Source organism: Catharus ustulatus, chromosome 3 (genome assembly GCF_009819885.2).
Source record: "Catharus ustulatus isolate bCatUst1 chromosome 3, bCatUst1.pri.v2, whole genome shotgun sequence".
NCBI lineage: Eukaryota > Metazoa > Chordata > Aves > Passeriformes > Turdidae > Catharus > Catharus ustulatus.
The window spans coordinates 113426698-113451081 of NC_046223.1; the positions used below are offsets into that span (position 1 = coordinate 113426698).

The window sequence follows — 24384 nt, forward strand, 5'->3', positions numbered from 1 at the left end:
GTTAATACCTGTGAAAGTGTTCTGCAACATGGACAAAGGGCTTCAGGCACAGTGTGTGATGGCTTTAGGCTGGAGGGTAAATTTAGATGGGATATTAGGGGGAAAATCTTTACTGTGAGAGTGGTGAGTCACTGCCATGGTTTGCCAGAGAAGCTGTGGATGTTCCATCTCTGGAAGCATTCAAGGCCAGGTGGGATGGGGCTGGGAACAACCTGCTACACTGGAACAGGATGAGCTTTGAGGTCCCTTCCAACCCAGACCATTCTGTGATTCCATGGCTTGTGAGTGCTCCATGCACAGGACTGAGCCGTAGCTTCATCCCATGGCACCAGTGGTGTGGCACAATGAGCCAAGCCTGCAGGAGGGCTGGGAATAGGTGCTCTACTATAAACCACAGGAACCAGAGGTGAACCAACACTCTGGAACCGATCATGGGCAGACTCTTCCCATTATGAAACCTTCAGAGCATGTGTTAAGCAGTAATTTCACGATTATAAGCCGCACTGAGTATAAACCACACTTTTGGGTGTCAGCAACTTTTTATTCTTTGTCCATACATAAGCCGCACCTGATTATAAACTGCATGTTACAATACAGAGTGTGATAAAAGGTATCTATTCTATCACCATCTGTTGAGGGTGGGGGCAGTGATCCTTATCTCCCTGGGAGATATTCTGCTAATGGGCCATCCCTTGAAACCAGGCAGGGCATTGTTCTTTATCTTTTCACAACCCATCCTTCCTCCAGCCAGTCATTTTCTGCTCATGGCCATTGAGTCCCACTGTGGGACTGATAAAATTACTGCATCCCATTGGAAGTTGCTCCAGCCAGGGGGAACAGCCCAACATTTCTTACCAAGATAAAAACAGAGGTTTTGGGATACTAAGGGAGCCCCTTTCTCCACTGGACTCCAGAGGAAAACCGGATTTCTCCACATCACCACTGGAGCTCCGGAGGGAAACTGCACCTTGTACAGGAGCACTGCTCCAACTGAGCCACATCTGTCACTGCAGGAGGATGCAGCCACCATGGAATGGGACTGCTGCCAACACCCTGCCTGACAGGTGTCAGGATGTACTCTGACTGTGTCAGGGTTTGGGGTTTGTTTCTTTGTAGTACTGTATTTCTATTTTAATTTCCCTAGTAAAGAACTGTTATTCCTAATTCCCATATCTTTGCCTGAAAGCCCCTTGATTTCAAAATTATAATAATTTGGAGGGAGGGGGTTTACATTCTCCATTTCAAAGAGAAGCTCCTGCCTTTCTCAGCAGACACCTGTCCTCCAAACTAAAACAGCAACTTTTCGTTCTTTGTCCATATATAAGCCACACCTGATTATAAGCTGCACTTTGGGTTCGGACCAAAATTTTAGTAAAAATGGTGCGGCTTATAATCGTGAAATTACTGTAAGTCCACATGCCAGTACTTAAACAGGAAGGGTGATGGTGAGCCAGAGGTTGAAACAAGCCCAGATCTATTTGGTCTACATCCCTTTAGCCAACTGGGTGTCTTCAAGCACAAGTTAAGACTTTTGCACTCATGAACTTCTTTTTTCAAAGCTGTCAGGGCCCAGCAGTGGATGCACAGCGAGGTAAAGTGTTAGGTGGGAAGGAGAGATATGGACCTGAGCTGCAGAGGTGGTTCCAGCTCCTCTCCATGCTGCACAATCCTTTGGTGCCTCCTCCTAGGAAGGCCCTCCACACAGATACCAAAAGTTTCCCCACAGAGATGGGAAATGAGTCACCATTTTTGAGGCTTTCTCTTAGTGGTGCTTTAGCTCATTCCTCCTCAGGTTAAAGCAAGTGCTGCATTATGCAAGAAGTGAAGTTTGATCAAATGATAATCTATTCTCACCCTAAAGCAAGTTCACATTTTTCATATTCTTTGTGAGTATTGTGATAAAGGGAAAGTTTGAAAATTCTAATTATATAGTCGAAAAGTTCTGGTTTCTCCTAATTATTACCTTTTTCTTGTTCTTAATTTAGACCCAACTTTAATGGAATAGAAAACTCAAAAATTAATAACCTGGGGACATTTCTTTTCCAAACACTTCAGTTTTACTTACTATTCTGATCTTAAATTCTCCCAGGCCTGAACATTCTAACTGCAACATTCAAACAATATTAAATATTGAACTCCACATTCCTATGACTGTATTCCTTCCTGCAAGGAGTAGCCAGAGCACCTCCAGGATTTGAAAACATCTCAGCTTCTCTGGGCTGATTTCCCTGGCTGAACCACAGTGTCTGTAATGTCATAGAAGCTCAGTGAACTGATTTATGAAGAGGGCAAAAATGATCTTGCAAATTGTATTTCCTACAATGTAACCTATTCATAGAAACCAAGACAAAAATCTCTATTTTGTTGAAGTGATCTGTAGGAAAATATTTTTCCTAAAAACATTCCATTTCACATTGAACTGATGTAAAACCATGGATTCTCTTTTCATTCTTAACAGAAAATTAAAGCATTTTTTCCAAAACCAAATCTTGCAGAAAATTACCTTTGCTGCATCTTCTATACCAAAAGCATCAGGATTAAAAATCTTTCAAAATCAGATGCATTTTTTTAAAAGGCATTTTTGGATTACTTTCCTTGCCTGTGAGGAAGGTTCTGCCTGGACCTGCAGGATGTGCTCAGGTCAGTATATGATGTGCTTTTCTCTGAGCAGAATAAATGCACTTTTAATTTTTCAAGCAAAAGCTGACCTTGGTGATTAAGGTTTCAAGAAAAACATTAAATATGGCAAGGTGCATGTTATGTACTAACAACGAAGTCAGCAGCTTCAGGCATATAAGTGACTGACAGCTCTAAAGGTCGACACATTTCTATGTACAAAATCAAATTTCTCTCCAGCAGCAGGACTCTGAGCAGCTCAGGGCAGTGTCAGTGCAAAATGAGCCTGATGCAGCTTTGAGCAAGGGGCTGGTGCCACCCTGTGGAAATTTGCAGGAAGCAGAACTCTTCTTCAAAAAGTTGTTAAGACAAGTGTTTGAAATATGAAGATTTTGCAGAAAAAAATCCTATATTCAGTTTGTCCAGCAGACAGAACCCATCACATTTCTCTACTTAGCACCTTCTATTAAAAAAAAAAAAAGTAAAAAAAAAATTAAAAATTTAAAAATTAGAGAATGGATAAACCCAAGCATGGCACTGTCAATCACTACTTTCAATTCCAAAATTTAAACCCCAGAGAGATTGAGATCCCCACAGAAGAAAGCAAGGTGAGCAAGTGGTGCACTGGTACCAGACCCAAACAGGGACATTGGCAGCCCTCACACTGGGTCCCAAACAATCTGTAGTTTGAAGGGTTGGGGCACACAGGAGATATCTGTTAAAATTCATCCAATCATAGAATCACAGAATATTTTCAATTGGAAGAGATCTTTAAGATCTCATTCCACCCCGTGCCATGGGCAGGGACACCTTCCACCAGACCAGGCTGCTCCAAGCCCCATCCAACCTGGCCTTGGACACTTCCAGGGATGGGGCAGCCACAGCTTCTCTGGGCAACATTCACAATATAAAGCCGGGGAATTCCTCCTGAAACACTTCTCATTGGAGTGACTAATATGAACCTTTTAATACAGATTTTTAAAACACAAAGAAAATGGGAATATCAGAGAGGAGGGATAAACCAGTCTGGGGTTTTTCTTTAACTTGTACATGTTGAGAGATGGAAGTAGTGTGTCCATGACAGAAATACCAAAGAAACTATTGGGATTTCTCTGGTTTTTTTATCATCTCAGTGATATTTATACCAATATCTTTCTTCTAGTGAATTAATCTTTCCTTCAGAAATCCTTGTTTACTGACCAAAGCCACTGGAATCTGCAGGGATGAGCAGATCTTTGGTCTTGTGCCATGAGAGCTCAAACAGGCATCAGTCTGGGCAGGCTGGGAGCCATAATTTTATATTGTTCAGTGATATTTTTGGCATTTAAATGGGGCATCTGACAGAGACAAGAGTAGGAAAAGTGTGCACTGGAGCTGAGGGCAGAGGTCCCGGTGTATATAACACAGATGACTCTGCAAACATGGGAATAAAATTCCATTTACATGGCACTGGGGAGATCCCATGGTCAGCTGGGTCCGTTGGGTTGTCTGCCATCCAAAATATCCTTTTCTAAGGACATCCAGCCCTTTCCCTGTATTTACCCAGGAGCAGCTGAGTCAGTCTGATGCCAAGAGCCAAAAAAAAACATCCCTGCAGCTCTGGATAAACCTCTCCAAAGCTCCCTCCTCCAGTGCCAGGACATCCAGACTGTGGGGTTGGAATAAAAATCCTCCCAGTTGGCTCATACTCTACAGATTGACATGAATGCTTACTTTTTCTGATCCAGAGACAAAGGAGGATGGCCACTAGAGAGAAAACTACTAGCTTTGATGGGCTGATGGCCACTGGCATTTTCCAATTATTTGGCTAAAAGTGTATTTTTGAATCATTTGGATCCTTCTTATTTCACCCTATGGCAAAAAAGCCATAATTTTCTGCACCTGTAATACTGAGCTATTTTGTGGTGACTGTGCCAGGGTGCACAAGGAGCTGCCTTTGGAGACCTGCCCAGTGCTGGGGTGAACAGGGGCTCTGCCTGTTTGATAAAATCAGCCCCAATTTTCCCTCCTTACTGTTCATTTCTTCCCATCCAGTTGTTCAGGAATGTTGTTTGCCATCCTTCCCTATTATTTACATGCAAATAACAGAGCAGAAATATCCTCAGCAAAAGGCATTTGGTGCTCCCATGACTTGCAGAGGAATGTCTCTGGCTGCTGCCAAGCAGAATGGTGAGATAGGAAAAACGAGGGAGAATGAAAACATGGAATTACCTGAAATGCCCAGATCACACACTGCTAAATTAACAGTCATTATCTCAGCAGGTCTCAGCTTCTTTTTTCGCTTTGAGGACATAAAAATAACATACCCATTTCCCAGAGTTGAAAGGATCCCTGTGATAATGAAAAACAGAATAACATTCAAATTAGAATCATCCTTAAAGACAGCAATACTCCAGCTTTCCTTGTGAAATTCCCTGATATTTTCAGACTCAGCTTGTGGTCCCTAAGGCTGGGAATTTTACTCTGAAACTGATCCCCTCATTGTCATTGTGCAGTTCACTGAGAGCTCGACTGCAGACACATCCCTCCCAAATTCTGTTTCCCCTCTGCAGCTGCGCACTGCTTTCACCACCTGAGCCTGCACAGCCATTGACAGAATGCTCACAACAAAAACTCCAGAATCCCTCTGCTCTGACCAACCCAGCTCTCACTCAAACATTTATACAGCCACAAGAATGAAATTCTGCTCTCTATAATCACAGGAACCAGAATCTGACCAATTTCAACTTTATTAAATACTTTAATCAGACATTGAGGGATAATTTCCAGTTTAATTTAAATTAATAATTAATACCAGATCTTAAATCTTGCATTAAAATTTATTTCTATCATAAGAAAGAAAAATAACAAAATATAACTGATTAATCTGATTTTAACTTCCAGATGAAATTCAGTTCATGGGATCCTTCTCATATTGGCTGACATATTTTTTCTATATCATCACCCACAAGTACTACCACTGTAAGAGGTTAATTTGCCAGGGAATTAATCACACAGTACAGAAAATTGTAGGGTTTCCAGTCCCCTTAAAGGAAGTGCATCTTCACTAACTCATGTTTGAGAGAGTTGGTTTAGGTCAGAGCGAGAGTTTTGCTGTGGAAACACAGGACAGCACACAGCATCCCTCTCATGGAGCAAGAAGGTGAAAAACCCAAAGGGACCATGGTCCACTGAGCCTCAACCAGATCAGGGGAGACACACAGGGAGGAAAATGCAGAAGGGAAGAGTGAAGAGCAGAGTGCCTGTGCTGCGCTTGCCTCACCAAAGGCACCTGCAACAGCAGTGAGGGAAATGTTGGAGAGAAGTTCAGCCCAGGAAAGGGTGAAGAAGGGTACAGTAATTTCACGATTATAAGCCGCACTGAGTATAAGCCGCACTTCCAGGTGTCAGCAACTTTTCATTCTTTGTCCATACATAAACTGTGCCTGATTATAACCCGCACATTACAATAGAGAGTGTGATAAAAGGTATCTGTTCTATCACCATCTGTTGAGGGTGGGGAAAGCGATCCTTATCGCCCTGGGAGATATTCTGCTAATGGGCCATCCATTGAAACCAGGCAGGGCATTGTTCTTTATCTTTTCACACCCCATCCTTCCTCCAGCTAGTCATTTTCTGCTCATGGCCATTGAGTCCCACTGTGGCACTGATAAAATTACTGCATCACATTGGGAGTTGCTCCAGCCAGGGGGAAGAGCCCAACATTTCTTACCAAGATAAAAACAGAGGTTTTGGGACACTAAGGGAGCTCCTTTCTCCACTGGACTCCAGAGGAAATCCGGATTTCTCCACATCACCACTGGACCTCCAGAGGGAAACTGCACCTTGTACAGGAGCACTGCTCCAACTGAGCCACATCTGTCACTGCAGGAGGATGCAGCCGCCATGGAATGGGACTGCTGCCAACACCCTGCCTGACGGGTGTCAGGTTGTACTCTGACTTTGTCAGGGTTTGGATTTTATTTCTTTGTAGTACTGTATTTCTATTTTAATTTCCCTAGAAAAGAACTGTTATTCCTAATTCCCATATTTTTGCCTGAAAGCCCCTTGATTTCAAAATTATAATAATTTGGAGGGAGGGGGTTTACATTCTCCATTTCAAAGAGAAGTTCCTGCCTTTCTCAGCAGACACCTGTCCTCCAAACTAAAACAGCAACTTTTTGTTCTTTGTCCATATATAAGCCACACCTGATTATAAGCCGCACTTTGGGTTTGGACCAAAATTTTAATCAAAATGGTGCGACTTAAAATAGTGAAATTACTGTATTTTCCATAAATATTTCAGGTTTAAAGGGTGAGGAAGGGTGTTTTCCATAAGTATTTCAGGTTTGGTGCCTTTGTTTCTCGCTGCCTAAATCAATAATTTAATATTAAGCTTAGGGGTTGGAACATGATGAGAGTTGGAATGAGATGATCTTCAAGGTCCATCCAACCCACACCATTCTGTGATTCCATGATTCTGAATTTTTTCCCCTGAAGGAGCCTGTTTGCCCACTGCAGTGACTGAGAGTGGATCTTGCTGTCTTTATCCCTCCCTGTCCTCATCTCCACTGCTTTTTCTCTGCCTGTTTGCCCCCTGTCCCACTCTGGGGGTTGTCCTGAGTGCTTGACCTGCTGAGGCCAGCTCATCACACTGCTCCAAAAAGAGTCATAAACTATTAGCAGCTCCACATATTAGTGGCTAGCTTCCTTTTTCTCCTGCCTTCACACAGAGTAAGAATTGAATGCACAAGGGATCGATTTTCTTGTTCAGACTCAGTTGTTTATTAATTCTTATCTAAAGTACAGAGAGTCTGCAGCACTTCTTTAGCCAACAAGCTAAAATCAAGAAAATGTTGGTAGATCTAGCTAGTTACAAGGTCTTTTAAAGCCTAGTTATACAATTAAAAGCTAACATCTTTATTATTTATACTTTTGACCCAATAACTAAACGCCCATGACCTGCACTGCAGTACTTTTTATCCAACCAAAAACTACTACCTGAAAATGAGAAGAAGGAACAAGAAGGAAAAAAGAGACAATGCCCAAGAACCTCCATCTTGTCCCATACCTATTACTATATTCTAAAACCCTTCACCATGTGACATTGCACACTTTTATTCAAGCTACACCAGTGGTTCCAACTTCATCTCTCAGATGTGGAAGCCTTCTCCAAGGTCTCAAGTCAAAAGCACTGCTATTTGAGGGTCAGTGCCAGAAAGCACAGAAAATTCAAAACTCCCAGGTTTCAGAGTTCCAACAATAAACAACCCAGCTTTCCTCAGTTGCTACTGCCTGTTCCATGGGGCTCTGCTGGGATAATCTCTGTTTCCAGCCTCCCAGCAGTACTGCCCCCTCCCAGGGCTGTACCTTTGAATACCACAGAATTTTCATCTGAGTGTTCTGGCAGACCAGCCCTCAGGAAATGAAGTTCAGTAATTAAACGGGTATTTAATTATTTAGTGATTAATTTGGCAATTCTGTCATAAATAATCCAGTATTTAAATGGGTATTTTAGTATTTACTCTGGTCCATCAGTGGCATGATCCCCTTGCAAAGAGGGTTCCTTGTCACCCCAAAATCAGGAAACCCAACCTGGGAACATCCATGAGGCAGAGAGAGAAATGGTTCCCAGATGCTAAAACCAAAGTATTTACCAAGAAATATGAGTGACAGGAACCAAAAGTTTACCAAACTTAGGAGAAAAATACTTTGATTTTGATTTTTTTTCTGTATTAAATGCTACACTTATTGGAAACTGTTTTATTTTTATATTGACAGTATTGTTTTCTATGTTATTTTGCTAAATAAACAGAAGGATAGAGGCTGGGTTATTATTGATCTTAGGTTTTCTCATTAAATTTGATTTACCCTTGGTGAATTAAATTTTAAGAACAACCTATGAGCAGATAGAAGTATTCATATGAGTCATTTTCTTCCTTGCAGTTGAGTGAATGAATCTCAGTGCTGCGAGCATTTTCCATGTATTTTAATCCTTTTCTCTCTTAATGCCATTTTCCTCTCCAGTGATATTTAGGATAACTAGAATGCCAGCATCCAGTTTGAAATACCTTTTGAAAGCATTTGACATTTTCCTGAATCTTTTTCAACTGACTGGCAGTCTAGAGAGACATCTCTATCAGCCAAGTAGCTCTGAAGCTGCCAAGCTGCTCTGAAACCACTGTTCATTATTAATATCAATATTTCTGAGAGCCCCAGCCCACTGAGCTCCTAATCCCATGGTTGGAAGGGGTCCTCTGATAATTTGTGTTGCCTTTTGTCTATGCCTGCATCTGAAAATTGCTTATCTGAATCTTTTTTTAACTCTTTGGTGACCAAAAGTTTTTAACCCCCTTAGATGAGGCACCTAATGCTCCATTTCTCCTGCCATGAAATGATTTTCACAGCAGTCAGCTAAAGCCCTTGCTCTGGGAGGTTGGAAACAGGGGAAAAGACATTTCAGATAAAAAATAGAGGCTCTTTTCCAGGAGAACTGTTCATGGCACCATGGTATTATTACATATATACAAAGAGCCAAGGATGTGATAACTAAAAAAGTGACACCTGCAGGATCAGAACCAGGCTGAGACACACAACCTGCAGAGAGAGGGGAAAGTGTTTGCAAGGTGCCAGCTGGAGAAATAAACTTCCACTTCTCCAACCTGACAGTAGTGCTAAACCATCAGAGAAAATAAAAAATATTTAAAAAAAAAAAAAGGTAGTTCACGATTTTGGGTTTTGTTTTCAATTAAGCTGTTTCACAACAGTTTGTAAATCAATAGTGATTTGCCAAGGGGTTTCAGAGGAGCTGACAGCCTGTGGGTCCCTGCCCAGCTGTACAGTGAATCAATCAAGACAGTGATGAAAAAGCTGTGGGGGAAGTGACAAAGACAAAAGAATTGGATTCTTATAACTATGTGCATAGTCTAATTTTTTTTTTTTAGACAATTAGAAAGCTACACATGGAAATTAACTATTCAGGACAAAGGATCATGCACTCACACAGAATTTATCAGACTAGTCAAGACTCCTGATTTTCTTCAAAGACAGAAAAACAATTATTTTTCTGTTTCAAATTGCAATACTTCAGCTGTACTACCGTCTGACCTTAAAAACTCTGCAGAGTTTCCTGATCAGATCCAGTTTTCTTCACTCACTGTTCAGCTTCTTCCCCTTTTTCGAAAAAATTTTAAACTCACTAGCACCTTACACATCTCAAGTGTAAAAAGATGCACAAAAGCAGTCCTGACTTCCCATGTCCTGCTCCCCTGCCCCTGCTGTCAGGATGTCCCCACAGCCCAGCCTCAGGAGGGGACACCACTTGGAAGTGATCTGCAAAGGAGTAGGAAATGCAGTTCACTGGAAACAATGTGACAGGTTCAGTCTGAATCACAGGTCATAATAAAAAAAACATAGACATGGAATCATAAAATCATTTAGGTTGGAAAAAACCTCCAAGATGATCAAGTCCAGCTTTTGGCTGAACACCACCATGCCCAACAAACCACACCACAAACTGCCACCTCCACTCATTTTCTGAACCCTTCCAGGGCTAAAGATTTCACCATTCCTGGGCAGCCCATTCCTGTGATCAACCATTCTTTCAGTGAAGAATTTTTTCCCTAATCTCCTTACTCTATAGATCCAAGGAATATGCAAATACAGCATTTGAATGGATATGGAAGACCATGGTTGGCTCTAATGAAAGCCACCAGTGAAGTTTGTTTTGCACACAAGGACAAAGCAATTAACCAAGTAAAATGCAGTGCAAAACACACACTTCAAAAATTAACTTAATTTAGAGCTAAATGTAGGATATTATGTGTACAAACTGGCCCAGACTACCCTGGCCTGGGCCACTGGACACAATGAGTTCACAAGTCCAATATCAAAATTATTATGAGACCTTTTAAAATTATAAATTCAGTTTTCTCACATTGCTAACAGAAGTCTGTGCCTTTATGGTTGGCTTTTGGCTTTTCACTGGAAATTTTAGATTCTTGTTCCTTGCCTTAATTTGATTATGTCTGTGTTTTTCAAGACATTTCACACCTGACAGGGGTAATTTTTGGAACAGGATAAATCTACACTAAGTACAGTGAATATAACAAGGCAACACAGTGTATATTGGGATGATTCATCCATCAGACATATTTCCTGGGATTAAAGCTAAATTTACTTAACCAAGTGAAAAAAAAACCCAAAGTGGGGTTTGTTTTGTGCAGTTCAGTGAAGACATCTGTCTGCAGAGCAACAGGAAAAAAAGATATGTGTGGAAAGTGAGGATACCAACAAAACAGTGTATGAACACTGACAACAGCACTGAGATACAGCTCCACCTTCACCTCTGCTGCTCTGAATTCTTTTTTCAATAAAGTTATAAGCAGAAGAGAAATGAGAAATAAACAGAAACATAAATTGAAGGGAAATAATAATAAAAACTTTTGGCTCCATAATAGAAAAGATTACATTACTTAGATCAGTCAGAGGAAAAGCAGTAAGACAGAGTAGGAGGGGGAATGTAAAGTAGTGAGTGAGAAACACAAAGGTAGGACTGACTGACAGGCCTTGATATTTTGTGAACATCTCATTGAACAAGACAATGAATCAAAACTGAAATAAATGTCAAAGAATCACTGTACACCCTGTGTTCAGCCTTGTCTTCAGACATCTGACACCTGGAGCCCAGGTTTTTTTAGAACAGTTCTGTCCTCAGATCAGTTTTACTGAGAAAATAACTGTTGAGCTGTGAGAAACTGCATGAACTAAGATCATTAAGCATAAAGGAACTTAAAATATAGAAAGAAGAAATGGAATGGAATGGAATGGAATGGAATGGAATGGAATGGAATGGAATGGAATGGAATGGAATGGAATGGAATGGAGCAGAGCAGAGCAGAGCAGAGCAGAGCAGAGCAGAGCAGAATGGAATGGAATAGAATAGAATAGAATAGAATAGAATAGAATAGAATAGAATAGAATAGAATAGAATAGAATAGAATAGAATAGAATAGAATAGAATAGAATAGAATATGGAATACCTTGAATTTAAAAGTACCCATATGGATCATCAAAGTCCAGCTCCTGATCCTACAGAGATTCCCATCCCAGTTCCAAGAATCCCACCATGTGCCTGAGAGCTTTGCCAAACACTTTTTGAGCTCTGTCAGTCTTGGTACTGTGACCTCTGCCCTGGGGAGCTGTTCCAGTGCCCAGCCACCCTCTGGGTGAAAAACCTTTTCCTGATATCCAACCTAAACCTGCCCTGACTCAGCTTCCTGCCATTCCCTCGGATGTTGAGGCAAATGTGGACACAAAAAGACAACTCTGCCCTCCTCCATAAAGTAAAGAAGGCAAATTATCAAGAATAAAGCCAAGTTTATCCCTAGAAGAAACAGAGACCAGCATTTTCCCACTGCATGGTAACTCCTTGGCATGTGAATACTTTAAAGAGAAATCAGTCCCAGTTATCATGGGTGTGCACTAACCAATAGATAATTGGATTTATTCTGCTTGCAAGGTCACTTTGAACCTTGTAAAGGACTCCAACACAAAAGGATGAGGAGGGTGCTAGGCAGAAAATATTGCTCAGTATGATGTGCAACAGAGGAGAGATGATGCCAGGAGCTGAGCAAGGGTCACATGAACACATCTGAGGGTGTTCACTGCTGTGCAGGCTCCTGAGAGAGGCTGTGAGAACAGCCACAAAACCCACATGGCATAGCGAGGGAAACCCTGTTCTGCCCAGGGACAAATTAAACTGCAGAGCAGCAATCTATCAGTTATTAAAAACAATGAGTATTCCTTCACTTTTTGCTACTGCTAGTCACTTTTGGCTACCTGCAGCATCATTATCTGCTGATAGCAACCATGTTCCTAACACATTATCTCTCCTCCCTCCTAGATTTTTCTTTCTAGTATGAAAAAAATGTGTAATTACACAACTAATGAACAGCAGTTTCTGCCTCTTTTCTGAGAGCTGCATTGTCATACTTCAAAGACCAATTATAAAATCATTACCAATTATTGTCAAATAAAAGCCAGCTATGATGTCAGCTTCTCTAGAGAGTTTTGATGCAAAGGGGTCTTCCTTTTGGAGATAGTGTGGGATGTATTCTTCCTGGGAAGAATTGTTGTGATCTGATGCCATCCCACTCATGTCCAGTTAAGTGCCTGAAAAACAAAAGAACAGAGTTTGCAACAGATCACACCTGCTGGTAGGAAATGTGAAGATATTTTTGTTCATACACAGGATCCATCTTCCCATCTTCCATTCTGCTCTGACACTTGCCAGGGCATTTCAGGATACCATTCAAATTCACATAAAGCTTCGTGCCATGATTTAGGCCATGACTTACTTTATCCAAGAATAACTTTATTCACATGGGACCACAACAGGCATCAAGCTATTGCAGAGTGTCCAGAGGTGGTGAAGGGTCTGGAGGGGAAGCTTTGAGGAGCAGCTGAGGTGACATGGTCTGTTCAGCCTGGAGGAGACTGAGGGGAGACCTCACTGGGGTCTTCAACCTCCTCTTGAAGGGAGGAGCAGGAGCAGGAGCTGATCTGCTCATTTTCATGACCAGTGATGGGACTGGAGGAAAGCTGGAGCTGGGTCTGTGCTGCTTGTCTTTGTCTATTCCATGGTTCTTACAATGCCAAGAAACCGGGAATTATCTGCAAGACAGTCCCAGCAATTTCTTTGTATCCTGAGGGGTTCTGCGAATTTTACAGGTAAGTGAAAAATTACATCAATAAATTCTCCTTAGAGTTCCTCAGGTGTTGTGTTCCAATGCAAATATCTTCTCATGGCCACGGTTATAAACAACAATTGGCCACTGGAATTGTGAAGCAGCAGGAGGATTAAATATTAGAGTCATCTAGGAAGGCTTGTTGGGTTTTCTTTTAATTTTCTTTTGTGTGGAAATGGGTTATTGAGGTCAAATGTATTAATATAAATAAAGGAAAGTCTGATAGGATAAAATGGGAATCTGGCAAACACCCATGAAAATCATCCCTCCAGGACAGCTGAAGAAGTAAAGCAAAGAGGAACTCCTGCATAAGACAAAAACATTTCTGCCATGTTTGAAACCACCCAGCCAGGAGCTATTTAGGGCATTCAGACACCCCAATTCCTCTGCTAGTGGTTGCTGGGGCAGGAGTGGCACTCAGGAACTCAGCACTTGACTCAGGGCTTCCAACTTTTGCTGTGGGACCTGGGACAAGCTGTGAGGCTCTAAATTTTTCTCCTCAAAATTCCAGCTTGGAGAGAAAGTAAATGAGAAACAAAAATTATCTCTTTATTTTACCCATTTGCTCTCTCTTGTGAAGATAAGCAGCCTTTCCAATAACAGACCTGTGTGGTCAGGTACACTCATGTACACCTGAAGCACTCACAACCCTCTCACTACTGTCCTTCTAGCTTTGGGAAAAAGAAAAAAAAAGAAAACAAATACTTTACTGAAATGGATTGCACCATGAAGGCACACTGCTACTCTAGACATGGGAGAGAACAAAAAGTCACCCAGGCATATGGATCCAAGCAGTGTTAACTGTTTAAAGTTCAGCAGTCTCATTGTCTTCCTTTATTCTCTTTTTCTTCTTTTTTTTTTTTTATTAAAATAAAGGTTGATTATTTTTTTTTAAAATTAATTTATTTTTTTAATTCACCATTCCAGACAGCAGAGCACCCATTTAGATTTGGATCAGGTACTCTGGTACACCAAACAGCCTGGACAGTCTGAAAACAGCATCTTGTACAAAAGGATGGACTAAAGCACGAATCTGGGAAACAATCAGGATTATCCTGTCCATCCTATCACAGTCACAGGTGTTGATTCAGCCTTTAAAAGGATCCTGATGCTTTTCTGGCCCCCACCCTGCAGGGTCCCACAGCTCCTCAGTGGCTGCAGCATCTGAACCCTGAGGGTGGCTGAAGTGATGCCAATGGAAAAGCACATCTGGGACCTGTCAGCACAATTTGGGCTTGATACAAATATCAGAGTGTTTAAGGGCATGTTCCTCTTCTGAGCCACAGCAGAATCTCCCACTCTCAAGTCAGTGTCAGGTGGCTCACAAGGACAGTATTTTGCTATGTAGCTATAAATAGGAAATTTCAAATTCTGTATATGCTAAACCCAGCCAGAAGTGCAGACACCGGGTTGTTTATCTGCCTTAAAGCAAAGGTGCAGGTTTGCCAGACAACAGCCTTGGGACAGAAACAACAGGAACAACACAGCCTTGGGACCTCTGGTCCACCTAGACAAGGAAAATTTTGCTGCTTCATTTGATATAAGTTGTTTACCTGCTTGCAAATGTTAATGTTGTGACAGACCATCCTCTCTGGTTGCTGCAAAAGAAACAACTTATCTCAGCTTTAAGCAGAGAGAGCACATTATTTCTTGGAAATTTTCAACAAAAAGAAAAGGAGATTAATATCTAACTTCCAAGTTGGTACACAAACTTTCCTTATTATTTTAAGTCATGTCTGGTGAATTAAGAATAAGTCTCAGACATAAGACAAAAAAACAACTCTATTTACACAAAAATTGTCAGTTACATATAATTTAATACTTGATTATGGGGTTAATACTTGATTATGGCTTTAAAATTGTTCATCATCCTGATTAGACAGGAACTGTGCCCCCCAAAATGAAGCTTTATTCCAGAATCAATCTCACTTTTAGAGTCCATAACACAGACAAGTGTGTAATTAACAGGGCAGAATAATTGGTCCTCTCAAAATTCCAAGTCAAGAAAAGCCATAATCCTAATCAGAATCTAGTGTCTAAATATTGGGTCAAAAAAATGTGGAGAGGGATAATTTTCATACAAATTGACAAAGCCCAGCAAATGTAGGGGATGTGCATTTTCACAAATGCATTCTTTCAGGAACCAACATTTGAACTTCCAGCTCTGTTGGTTTTATTTATACATGTGTTTTATAAGCTATCACAGTATTAAATGCCTGATAAAAGTCATAAATCTCCTGATACACAGCTCCTAAAAGTTAGTGAGTCAGCAAGAGGGACTATAAAACATTATTTTAATAGAAACACAAGTGATCCATGCTTGTACCAATCCTCATTGCTTGCAAGTTCCTGGGAAACTCCTAAAACATTTTGGGAAGCTACAAATGGGAGGTGTAACAACCCAGGTTCAAATTATTGTGGCCTCTTACACGGGGCTTAGACAAATATGGGTACACAGTGGCAAAATCTAAAGTCTTTAATCCTTTGTAAGAATCTAAATTAGTAAGAAATCTTAATTAGGAATTAATCTAAATTAGTAAGAAAACCATCACTGCACTTATACTAGTCAGCCAAAAGTGGATGTACCCAATTTATGTACAACAGCCAATCTGGTGTGAAGTGAGGAATGCATTTTTGGAAATTTGCAGGCAAATGAAGGAAATATTAATGCCAATCACTAAAAAAAAAAAATCTGAAAAAACGAAAATCTTGTTGTAGCTCAATGAAAAAAGTTATTTACTATGGGAGAAAGCAGTGAGTGCCATAGGAATCCCAGAAACTGAACTATTCTCAGAGCCAAAATCCTCTGTGGAAGTTACTGTGGCAGGAATGCTTTAATGTACTTGACAAGAGAGACAAGAAGTCAAATATTATTTCCAAAGTCATGGCCCACAGGCAAGTGTTGTAATTATTTGTAAAAGCAGAATAATGGCAGGGGATAAATGGCAAAGTGAAACAAAAGATGTACATGGGCCCAGAGTCACCTCACAGAAAGAGTCACTAGGGCTCATTTGAAAGATTAATACAATTAAAGTGATAACACTTTTAATTGTGTTAATTAAGAAAATAATTTTCTGCTTTAACATGATATGTTAAAAACAATAAAACATGAATAATCTTATCTGAGTCAGTAAAAGACAAAAGCTAAAAGGATAAATTAGTGCCAACAAATATTATCTTTTTAAGAGGAAAAATGGTTATTATCTCCTAATTTGTCCAATGCCATCCATCTCTCAGTATCTCCCCAGCAAAGTCAGTCTGCCCTCAGTGTCTGCTGGATCCCAGCTCACACTGTCAAATGTCACATTCATCCTAAACTTCCCTGGCGTATTTTGAGGAGCTCCTTTCCTAGACTGGGGCTGTGGAAGGACAGGCAAAGGCCCCAGAGGTCACTGCCTCGTCCTGTCCCACCACCCTGGCTGCTGCACTGCTGACACTGAGCCTGGAGACTCAAAACTCACAACACACATCCTTAGCCAAGCACTTCCCAAAAATCAACCTGCCACTCTGCTCAGGAGCATAAATAACAAGGATCAGACACATCTCAAAGCACCTACAGAGCACCATCCTTATTCTTTTCTTTTCTTTTTTAAATCCTCTAGTGTGGTAAAAGAGATTCTTTTGAGAAAAATGGGCTTTGTTTCATCTCACTGCAGGACTAAATCCTGAATATTCAAGCTCTAGACTGGAAATCTGTCTTTTGTCCTCAGCAGGTTTGTTCTACCACCAGGTTGCTGGTTATTTTACAGTGGATTCACTCCCACCTGTTGAAGAGGAATCATCACTGTGAATGCACTGCTGCATTTGTGTTAATAATTATATAAAACAGTAAATTTGGTATGTCTCATGTTTCTCACACAAGAGAGATAGAGAGAGCTTTTGAAACAGCAACTTTTGGTCTGTTGATACCAGGAAAATGCTTCATGCCCAAACAGCCTAATGCAACATCCCAGAGGAGCACTGGAGGGGCAGGGTGAGAGAAAAGCTGCATTCAGATCACAGAATCACAGAATGGTTTGGGCTGGAAGGGACTTGCAAAGATTATTCCATTCCACCCCCTGCCATGGCAGGGACACCTTCCCCTATCCCAGGGTGCTCAGAGCCCCATCCAACCTGGCCCTGGACTCTTCCAGGGATGGGGCAGCCACAGCTCCTGTGGCAACCAGCTCCTCACTGCCCTCTGTGCATGTGGTCCCCATCTCAGGCTAAACACCACTCAGGTATTTTAAATAAAGCCCTGGTTAGGTGCTATGATTTCCTTTCAGTTTCAAGACTATGAAATAAGATTTATTGCTTTGAAAAACATGCAAAGATTTTTTAAAATAATAATTTAGTGTCTGCAGCTACTTTCACTTTCCTAGGCAGTACAGACCCACAGCAGTGGATCTGCAGAGCAAAACAGTTGCTGTTGAAGACCAAGGTTCTAACTTTTCAGGCACTAAAAAGAAAATAGAAGAAGAAAAAAAGTAAATTTTAACCCTGTTTATAATTGATTCCTTGATTTTGGCTAATAACCATAGATTAAAACCCAGGCTTCCAAAAGTTATTTTGTGACATAAGTGCCTCACGTAGGCACACTTGGGCAAGCACTGGGAAATAATCCAGTTGTCCAGGACTGGATTGTTTTTGGTGCTGCCTCAGAAGACCAAAGGATTCCACACTGGTCTGTCTCTGATGTCCAAGGCTGGGGGCAGAGAGCTCTGCACCTCAGGCTGCCATCAGCCCATCTACATTCTGTGCTGGAAGGCCCCCAGAGCCTGTGAAAACAGATTTAAAATCACAACAAAAGAATTCAACTTGTTCTGATTATTAGAAATGGGTTCATGCTTATATCAGTGCTGCAGACACTCATCTTTAATTAATACACAAGCAATTCCACTTTTAAATAATATATTCTTTAAAATGGAACAGTTCCACCATAGCCAGCCTCAAGAGATACAAACTCCTGACTCAGACACTATAAAATTTCAATATCAAGCCTCTAAACTTCTGAGATTAAAGGAAAAAAGGAGATTTGAGGTTTCTTGTTTGGCCCAATCAATGCAGCTTTTCCAGCCCCACATCAGTTTTGTTCCCTGCTCCCTCCTAATCTCTCACTGGGGGTTTTTCACCACGTCCTTCATGGCTTGGCCAGGCTGTTCTTACCCTGACAAAGGCCAGGACACACCAACCCCTTCTTTCAGGACACAAGTCATCCACATAACAATGGTTCCTTCCTGACCTCCTCCTCCTGTAGGCAGGGTACAGAAGGAAGGGGAAGAAAATCTTGGCTATTTCTACAAAGCACCTCATGTTGCTCCTAAGGTTTAAGCAAATCCAGGGAATTTTCACAGAGTTGCCAAAATCGTGATGTTTAGCAGAAGATGAGTGACAGCAGCCAAAGGGACCTGACTGTGACCTGTCATTTATCACAGAGCAGAGTGGTTTGTGTTGGAAGGGACCTTAGAGATCATCTCATTCCAACCCCAGGGCAGGGACACCTTCCACTGGCCCAGGTTGCTTCAGAGATCCATCCAACCTGGCCTTGAACACTTCCAGGGATGGGGCAGCCACAGCTTCCCTGGGCAGCCTGTGCCAGCCCTCACCACCCTCACAGGAAAGAATTCCTGATATCCAATCTAACCCTGCTCCAGCTGATTTATTTCCATGATTTATCTGGCACTGACATTTGGTTTCAGGGTTTTGCAGACCCCTCAGTGGCTGGATCACAGCAGGCACAGCACAAGATTTTCCATGCCCCAAACAAACTCCAGCCTGAGGCTTTTATGTCCTGTATCCCTCTACAGCATCACCTGGAGAAGGTGGGAACTCTGAACCCCTGACACAACCTGTCCTTGTCCTGAACCAAGGCTTCACACTGCCCACATTCCCATCCTGGTGTCCAGCCTCTTTTCCCATCCATCCCCATCCTGTTTTCTCATCTTCTGAAGGAAATTTTTACAGTCCCCCAACCTTCTGAGGGAGCAGAAAGGTCTGGAGGACCAAGCACAGAGAACTCCCTTCTTCTACTTGATGTGGAATTTGCAGCAAATTGCTAAACCTCATCCCCTCAAAGAAGAACAGAGAGAATTTGCATCTCCAGGGGAAGATGGACCAATGGACTAATGTGTTCTGCTGCAATGGTTCCCAAGTCAGTGATCCAACAAGATTAATGTGTTCTGCTGCTTTGGAAAATTATAAACCACAAGGTGTCCTAAGGGATGGGGAGGCAGAGGGAAGTACAAATGAAATTCTCATCTCTAACTGACTAAGACTTTGCAAATATACTCAGAGATCTGAAGTTGTGGGTTGTTGTTTCTTTTTCCCTAGGACAGCATCTTCAGAAGAAAAGTGATTTATTTACAATAAAGAGATCAAAATTGAAATTTCAGATTAGTCTCAGCAGCCTGGTATGTTTTCAATGTTTGATGTGAAAAACCACAAGCATTATTGTTCTCAAAATTTATGCAGTTAGGTCTCAATATCCAGAGGACACCTAGCAACATCCACAAGCCTGAAGTCATCCAAATTATTCAATTTATTTGTAGGTTTGTTTTCCCAATAAAACAACAAATAATGCTCTCTGGTCTGCTAATATCCCTGAAAATGGCCAGATATATATTTTAGTCTAGGAACAAAATCTGAAAGTGCTGGGACATGCAAATCATGGAATATTTCCTTCCATCCTTATCTGATTTCACAGCAGGTAAATCCTGGTTTTGTTATTACAGATGAGTCTCCAGACTACTCCTAATAATGGAAATTTTGCAGCCTCCTGAGGTAAATTTTTCCTGAGGTTCATCAAGATTTTCAAAGAGAGAAACTTTAGATCACAGATTTCTTAAACAACTTACATCATTAGGTCAGAGAGACTCATTTTCCTCCCAAATCCTTAATTTCTGATATAGGTAGATCCTTTTGGGGAAGAATAATATCAGGGATTCATTTCTGTATTTAGGGGTATAATTAGTGCAGATCCAATAACCTGCTGAATTCAGCCTTGATAAAAGCCCTGTTAATGCAAAATGGATTAGGAGCAGGGCTGTGTGCAGCAAAGGGAAATTCAAGTGCCTTGAACAAGTAACACACATGGAGAAGGGAGGAGAAAATTGACTTGGCAAGAATGGGGCATCAAAAGTGCTTTTAATGGCTCACAAAAAAATTTCCATTCACCTTGATAATATACCACAAAATATGTATCAATTGCAAGAGGCCTAAGTACAGGAAGGTGAGAGGAAAGGAATAAGATAAATTCACAGGAACCTGAATGCAAAACTAAACTTTTTTTTTTTTTTTTTCTGGTGAATAGAAGGCATTTAAGAAGCACTGAAAACAACTCCATTTGGGATATTAAAATGAAGAACCATGTAAAGGTAAATGTTTGATAAACAACACTAGAGATTTCCTGCTGTTTGGGCTTTGAGCCATAAAAAGACCTAAAGGTTGGCATTTAGACCAACCTAATTGCAAAGCAGCAAGATCTGATCCCTCTTTGCAAATTCCTCAGTGATGACAGGCAGCCTGTTAGGAGGAAAAGTTCTGAGCTCCCACTGCATTCCCAGGGATCCCACTGACACAGCACAACTTCCTTACATCTATGTTTGAGCTCACCTGAATTTCATGGCACCACCTCTGCTCTTGTCTGGGGCAAGAAAGGGTCACATTTTCTTGCAATATTTGTCCTGGAAATCCTGGCAGTGACCAGATCAACACTGTGAACCTGCTACAGCAAAGCAAGGTGACAAAAATCTGGTTCTACCTCTCTCCTAACCCTGCTGGATTGGGAACCTGGCTGTCTCTGTTGACCTGAGCCAAAACAAGAGATAAGAAAACAGAGGCAGACATTTCACAGGATCTGGAGAGGCTGTAAAGGTTTTATTGAATCTCTCTACGGCAGCGACAGTGCAGCATTTCACACTCCTGCTTCCCTGAGGCTGACTTGTGAAAAAGCATGTGCCACTCAAATGAGGAAGCTACAGAACCAGAAGAGGCTGCCCAGAAGAAAATGGAAAGCATCACAGCCAAGCATCATTTAGAGAGGAACTAGGAAAGGTCTCAGTAACCCAGCAAGTGATGCTTTAACCAAGAAATCTGTACCCCAGCTGTAGCATCACTGGAGAACAAGCAACAGGGAAAAGGCATGAGAAGAAAACCAGATGAAGAAAGGCAGTGCCAGATTGCAAGATACAGCTCCTGAAATGATGGTTTAGGCTCCTGGAGCACTTTTCCATAGAATTTTCTTACTGCAAAGGAAATCCTGTTGCTCTGCTTTGACATCACTGCCCATTTGTCTACTGAACAAAAGTCCTGCAGGCACACAAACACCTGACTCTGTCCCAGGGAAAACCAAGCGGTTTCCTGGTGGATCAGAGCATGAAATCTCATCTGATCCTTCCTCATGTAAAACATTAGGCTTGGAGTAACTAAATGCACAACAATTTTCCAGCTCATAAACTTAATTAGAGCGGCTCAGTCATCGACGTGCAGTCATGTAACAAGTCAGGGGCTGGGAATGCAACTTTCTCTCTCCTCTTGTTGCAGGCTGACCTGATATTAAAATTGTCCTTTTTGTTGCCTGTTTATTATTGAGATGCTCACACTGCAAACTGGGGTGCAGGCAGGCACACAGAGCAGGTGTCTGCATCCAGCTCAGCAAAGAAACATCCTCCAAAGGTGTGCAAATACAAGGGTTTGCTGATGTCTGATTCTCAGGTGAGTTCTTCAGTGCTATTTTATTATTAAATGAATAATTATTAAACACAAAGAACTGCATTTTCTTTGGTGCACAGTGCCATCACAGCCCTGTGCTGACCTACAGTTGTACAACTGCAGGCAGCTCCCTTCTGTCTGTGAGCAAAGTTTCTGCAAATACTTTCTCTCTTGTTGTAAGGGAATACTTTAGGATACTAATTTTAATTTCTTGCTTTGTAATTAAGCGATGATCAGCATAAAATCAATACCAGTCATATATAATCAGTATCAAATTAATCCATGTTTTAGGGTCCTGGTATTGCCCTAAGACACAAATAATCAACTCTCTTCCAAATTCATTCTGTGATAAAGACAATGCCAGATTTGGGCAGAATTTCAGGAAGACTAATGGAAACACCAGTCCAAAAAGGACAATATTTATCAGAATGTCATTAGACTGGCCAGTCCTGTTACATCAAGAAATTATCCCTGGTTATATCACACATGGCTGGAGACTCCAATGCCCTCAGAAGGAGTGGAGGAGAGAAAATGATAAATGACACCATGCAATATAAAAACTTTCAGGAATTTTTTCTGAATTTCTTAGGCATATTTCAGAAAGCTGCACCCTGACATTTTCATTCCTATGTTGAAGCATTTTATTCCATTTTATTATTTATGGAATAAATATTCTATATTTATTCTCCAGCAAGGAGAAGGAAAGTAAAATAGCAATCAAAAGGATTCTCTGAGAAAATAAGTATGAGCAAAGATAACATGAAAATGGACCTAAATTAAGAATACAGTGAAAATAGGTAAGATAAGCATCCTGGTGTTTATCTGTATTTGCCATTTTGCTCCTGCATGTAAATATCCACACTTTCAGCATCTTAGCAGAACAGGAGGAGAAAAAGGACTTACCTTATTTATTAACTCTGTATAGAGCATCCCCCTAGAGCTCCACAGCTAATTTTGTTTCAAAGTCTGGACCACAGTGATCTGTAAAAGCATAAATCCACAGGGCTCTTGCTGTTTCAAGTTCTAGAGTTCAGAAGGAGAGGGGAAAATCCTTCTGTTCCTCAGCACAATCTCCCTCCTCTCCCCCTTCCCATCCCAGATCCAGACTCTGGATTCTGCACTGCTCCTCCCTCTCCTTCTCCCGGTGCTGCTGCTGTCCATCATCCATCTCACCCCATGAATTCCCTCTCTGGAGCCTCCTGCCCCTCTGTGCCAGGCAGATCCCAAAGTGCAGGCACGTCTCAGAGGGAGTGCCCAGGCAGAGGAAGGGCTTAGGAAGAGCCAGGTAAGGTTTGTCACAGCGATGTGACACTGCTGGGTCCCTGCTGCCAGCACTGCTGGGATCCTCTGCACCCCCACCACGGAACAAAGTGCTTCTTCTCATCAGGTTATTCTTCATTTTCTGGTAAGAGAGGAAAAAGATCTGCAGTACTAAAAGTTGCTTTCACAGAGGTAATAAAAGCTTCTTTCAGTATTGCATTTCACTTCTCCTCACCAGCAGCACCAGGCACTTATAACACTGAGCTGGGTGGTAAAAAGATGTGTGTGTAAATCATCTTCACCACCCTGAACTCAGAAAATTTTTACATTTACTGGGGCCCTTTCAATTCCCACTGTTGCAAAATAAAATCTGAAGCCTGCAAAAGAAATTTGCAAAGAAGAAATACAGAGATTGATCCTCGATTTTCTTCACCAAGGCAGATTTCTGAGTCTGTACAAATCCCAGAGTCAGTTCTCTTTCATCAGCTCTGGTCAAGAATCACTTTCCTGGGTAAAACAGCAAACTGATCCAGTCCTGTACACAGAAAAAATATTGCAGCAAACATTTTTAGATGCTTTTAGATGCTTTGGAACTCGACATTTACCCTATCACCTTTCTGGAAGAGGCCAGGAATTAAGAAGCTGCAGAAGTCATTGAAGGATTTCAATGAATTACTTCACTTGACATTTTAGCACTAAAGATTAATAGAGATGATGATACCCTTTTGGTTTCATTTTAAAAAATATTGTTATGATTTCATAGGTGTCTTTCTATGCTTGCCAAAGGTGGAAGGATTGAGTTCTGGCAGTAAAAGACAAAAAAAAAAAAAAAAAAGATTGTCTCCTAAAATGGTAAAAGAAGATAAGAAGCAGTAAATGATTTCCAGAAATATTGAGATTCCTCTGAGCCAGGGCAGAGTCCCACAGTAAGGCTGGATACCACCCTGATGGTTACATAAAAAAGAAAAGCAACTTGTTTTTCTTGTTTTTTCGTTTCCTTATGAAAGAGCTGGGAGTAGCCCAGTTTTTGGGTACAGGCTGGCTCCAGTCCTTGGCACACTTCAGCCTTACAGCACTGCATGCAAAGGGGGGA

At 41.4% G+C, this 24384-nt stretch overlaps 1 protein-coding gene across 1 annotated transcript in view; it reads right to left on the reverse strand.

Annotated features, from left to right (window-relative positions):
- Positions 1 to 23315, reverse strand: part of OPN5 (opsin 5) — a 38454-nt gene extending 15139 nt beyond the window's left edge. Inside the window, exons 1-3 of the mRNA XM_033056629.1 lie at positions 22935 to 23315; positions 12616 to 12768; positions 4828 to 4947 (exon numbers count right to left, since the gene is read on the reverse strand). Of these exons, the coding sequence (XP_032912520.1) occupies positions 4828 to 4947; positions 12616 to 12754 (259 nt within the window). The 5' untranslated portion in view covers positions 12755 to 12768; positions 22935 to 23315. The remainder of the gene's footprint in view (positions 1 to 4827; positions 4948 to 12615; positions 12769 to 22934) is intronic.
- Between the last annotated feature and the right edge of the window lie 1069 nt (positions 23316 to 24384).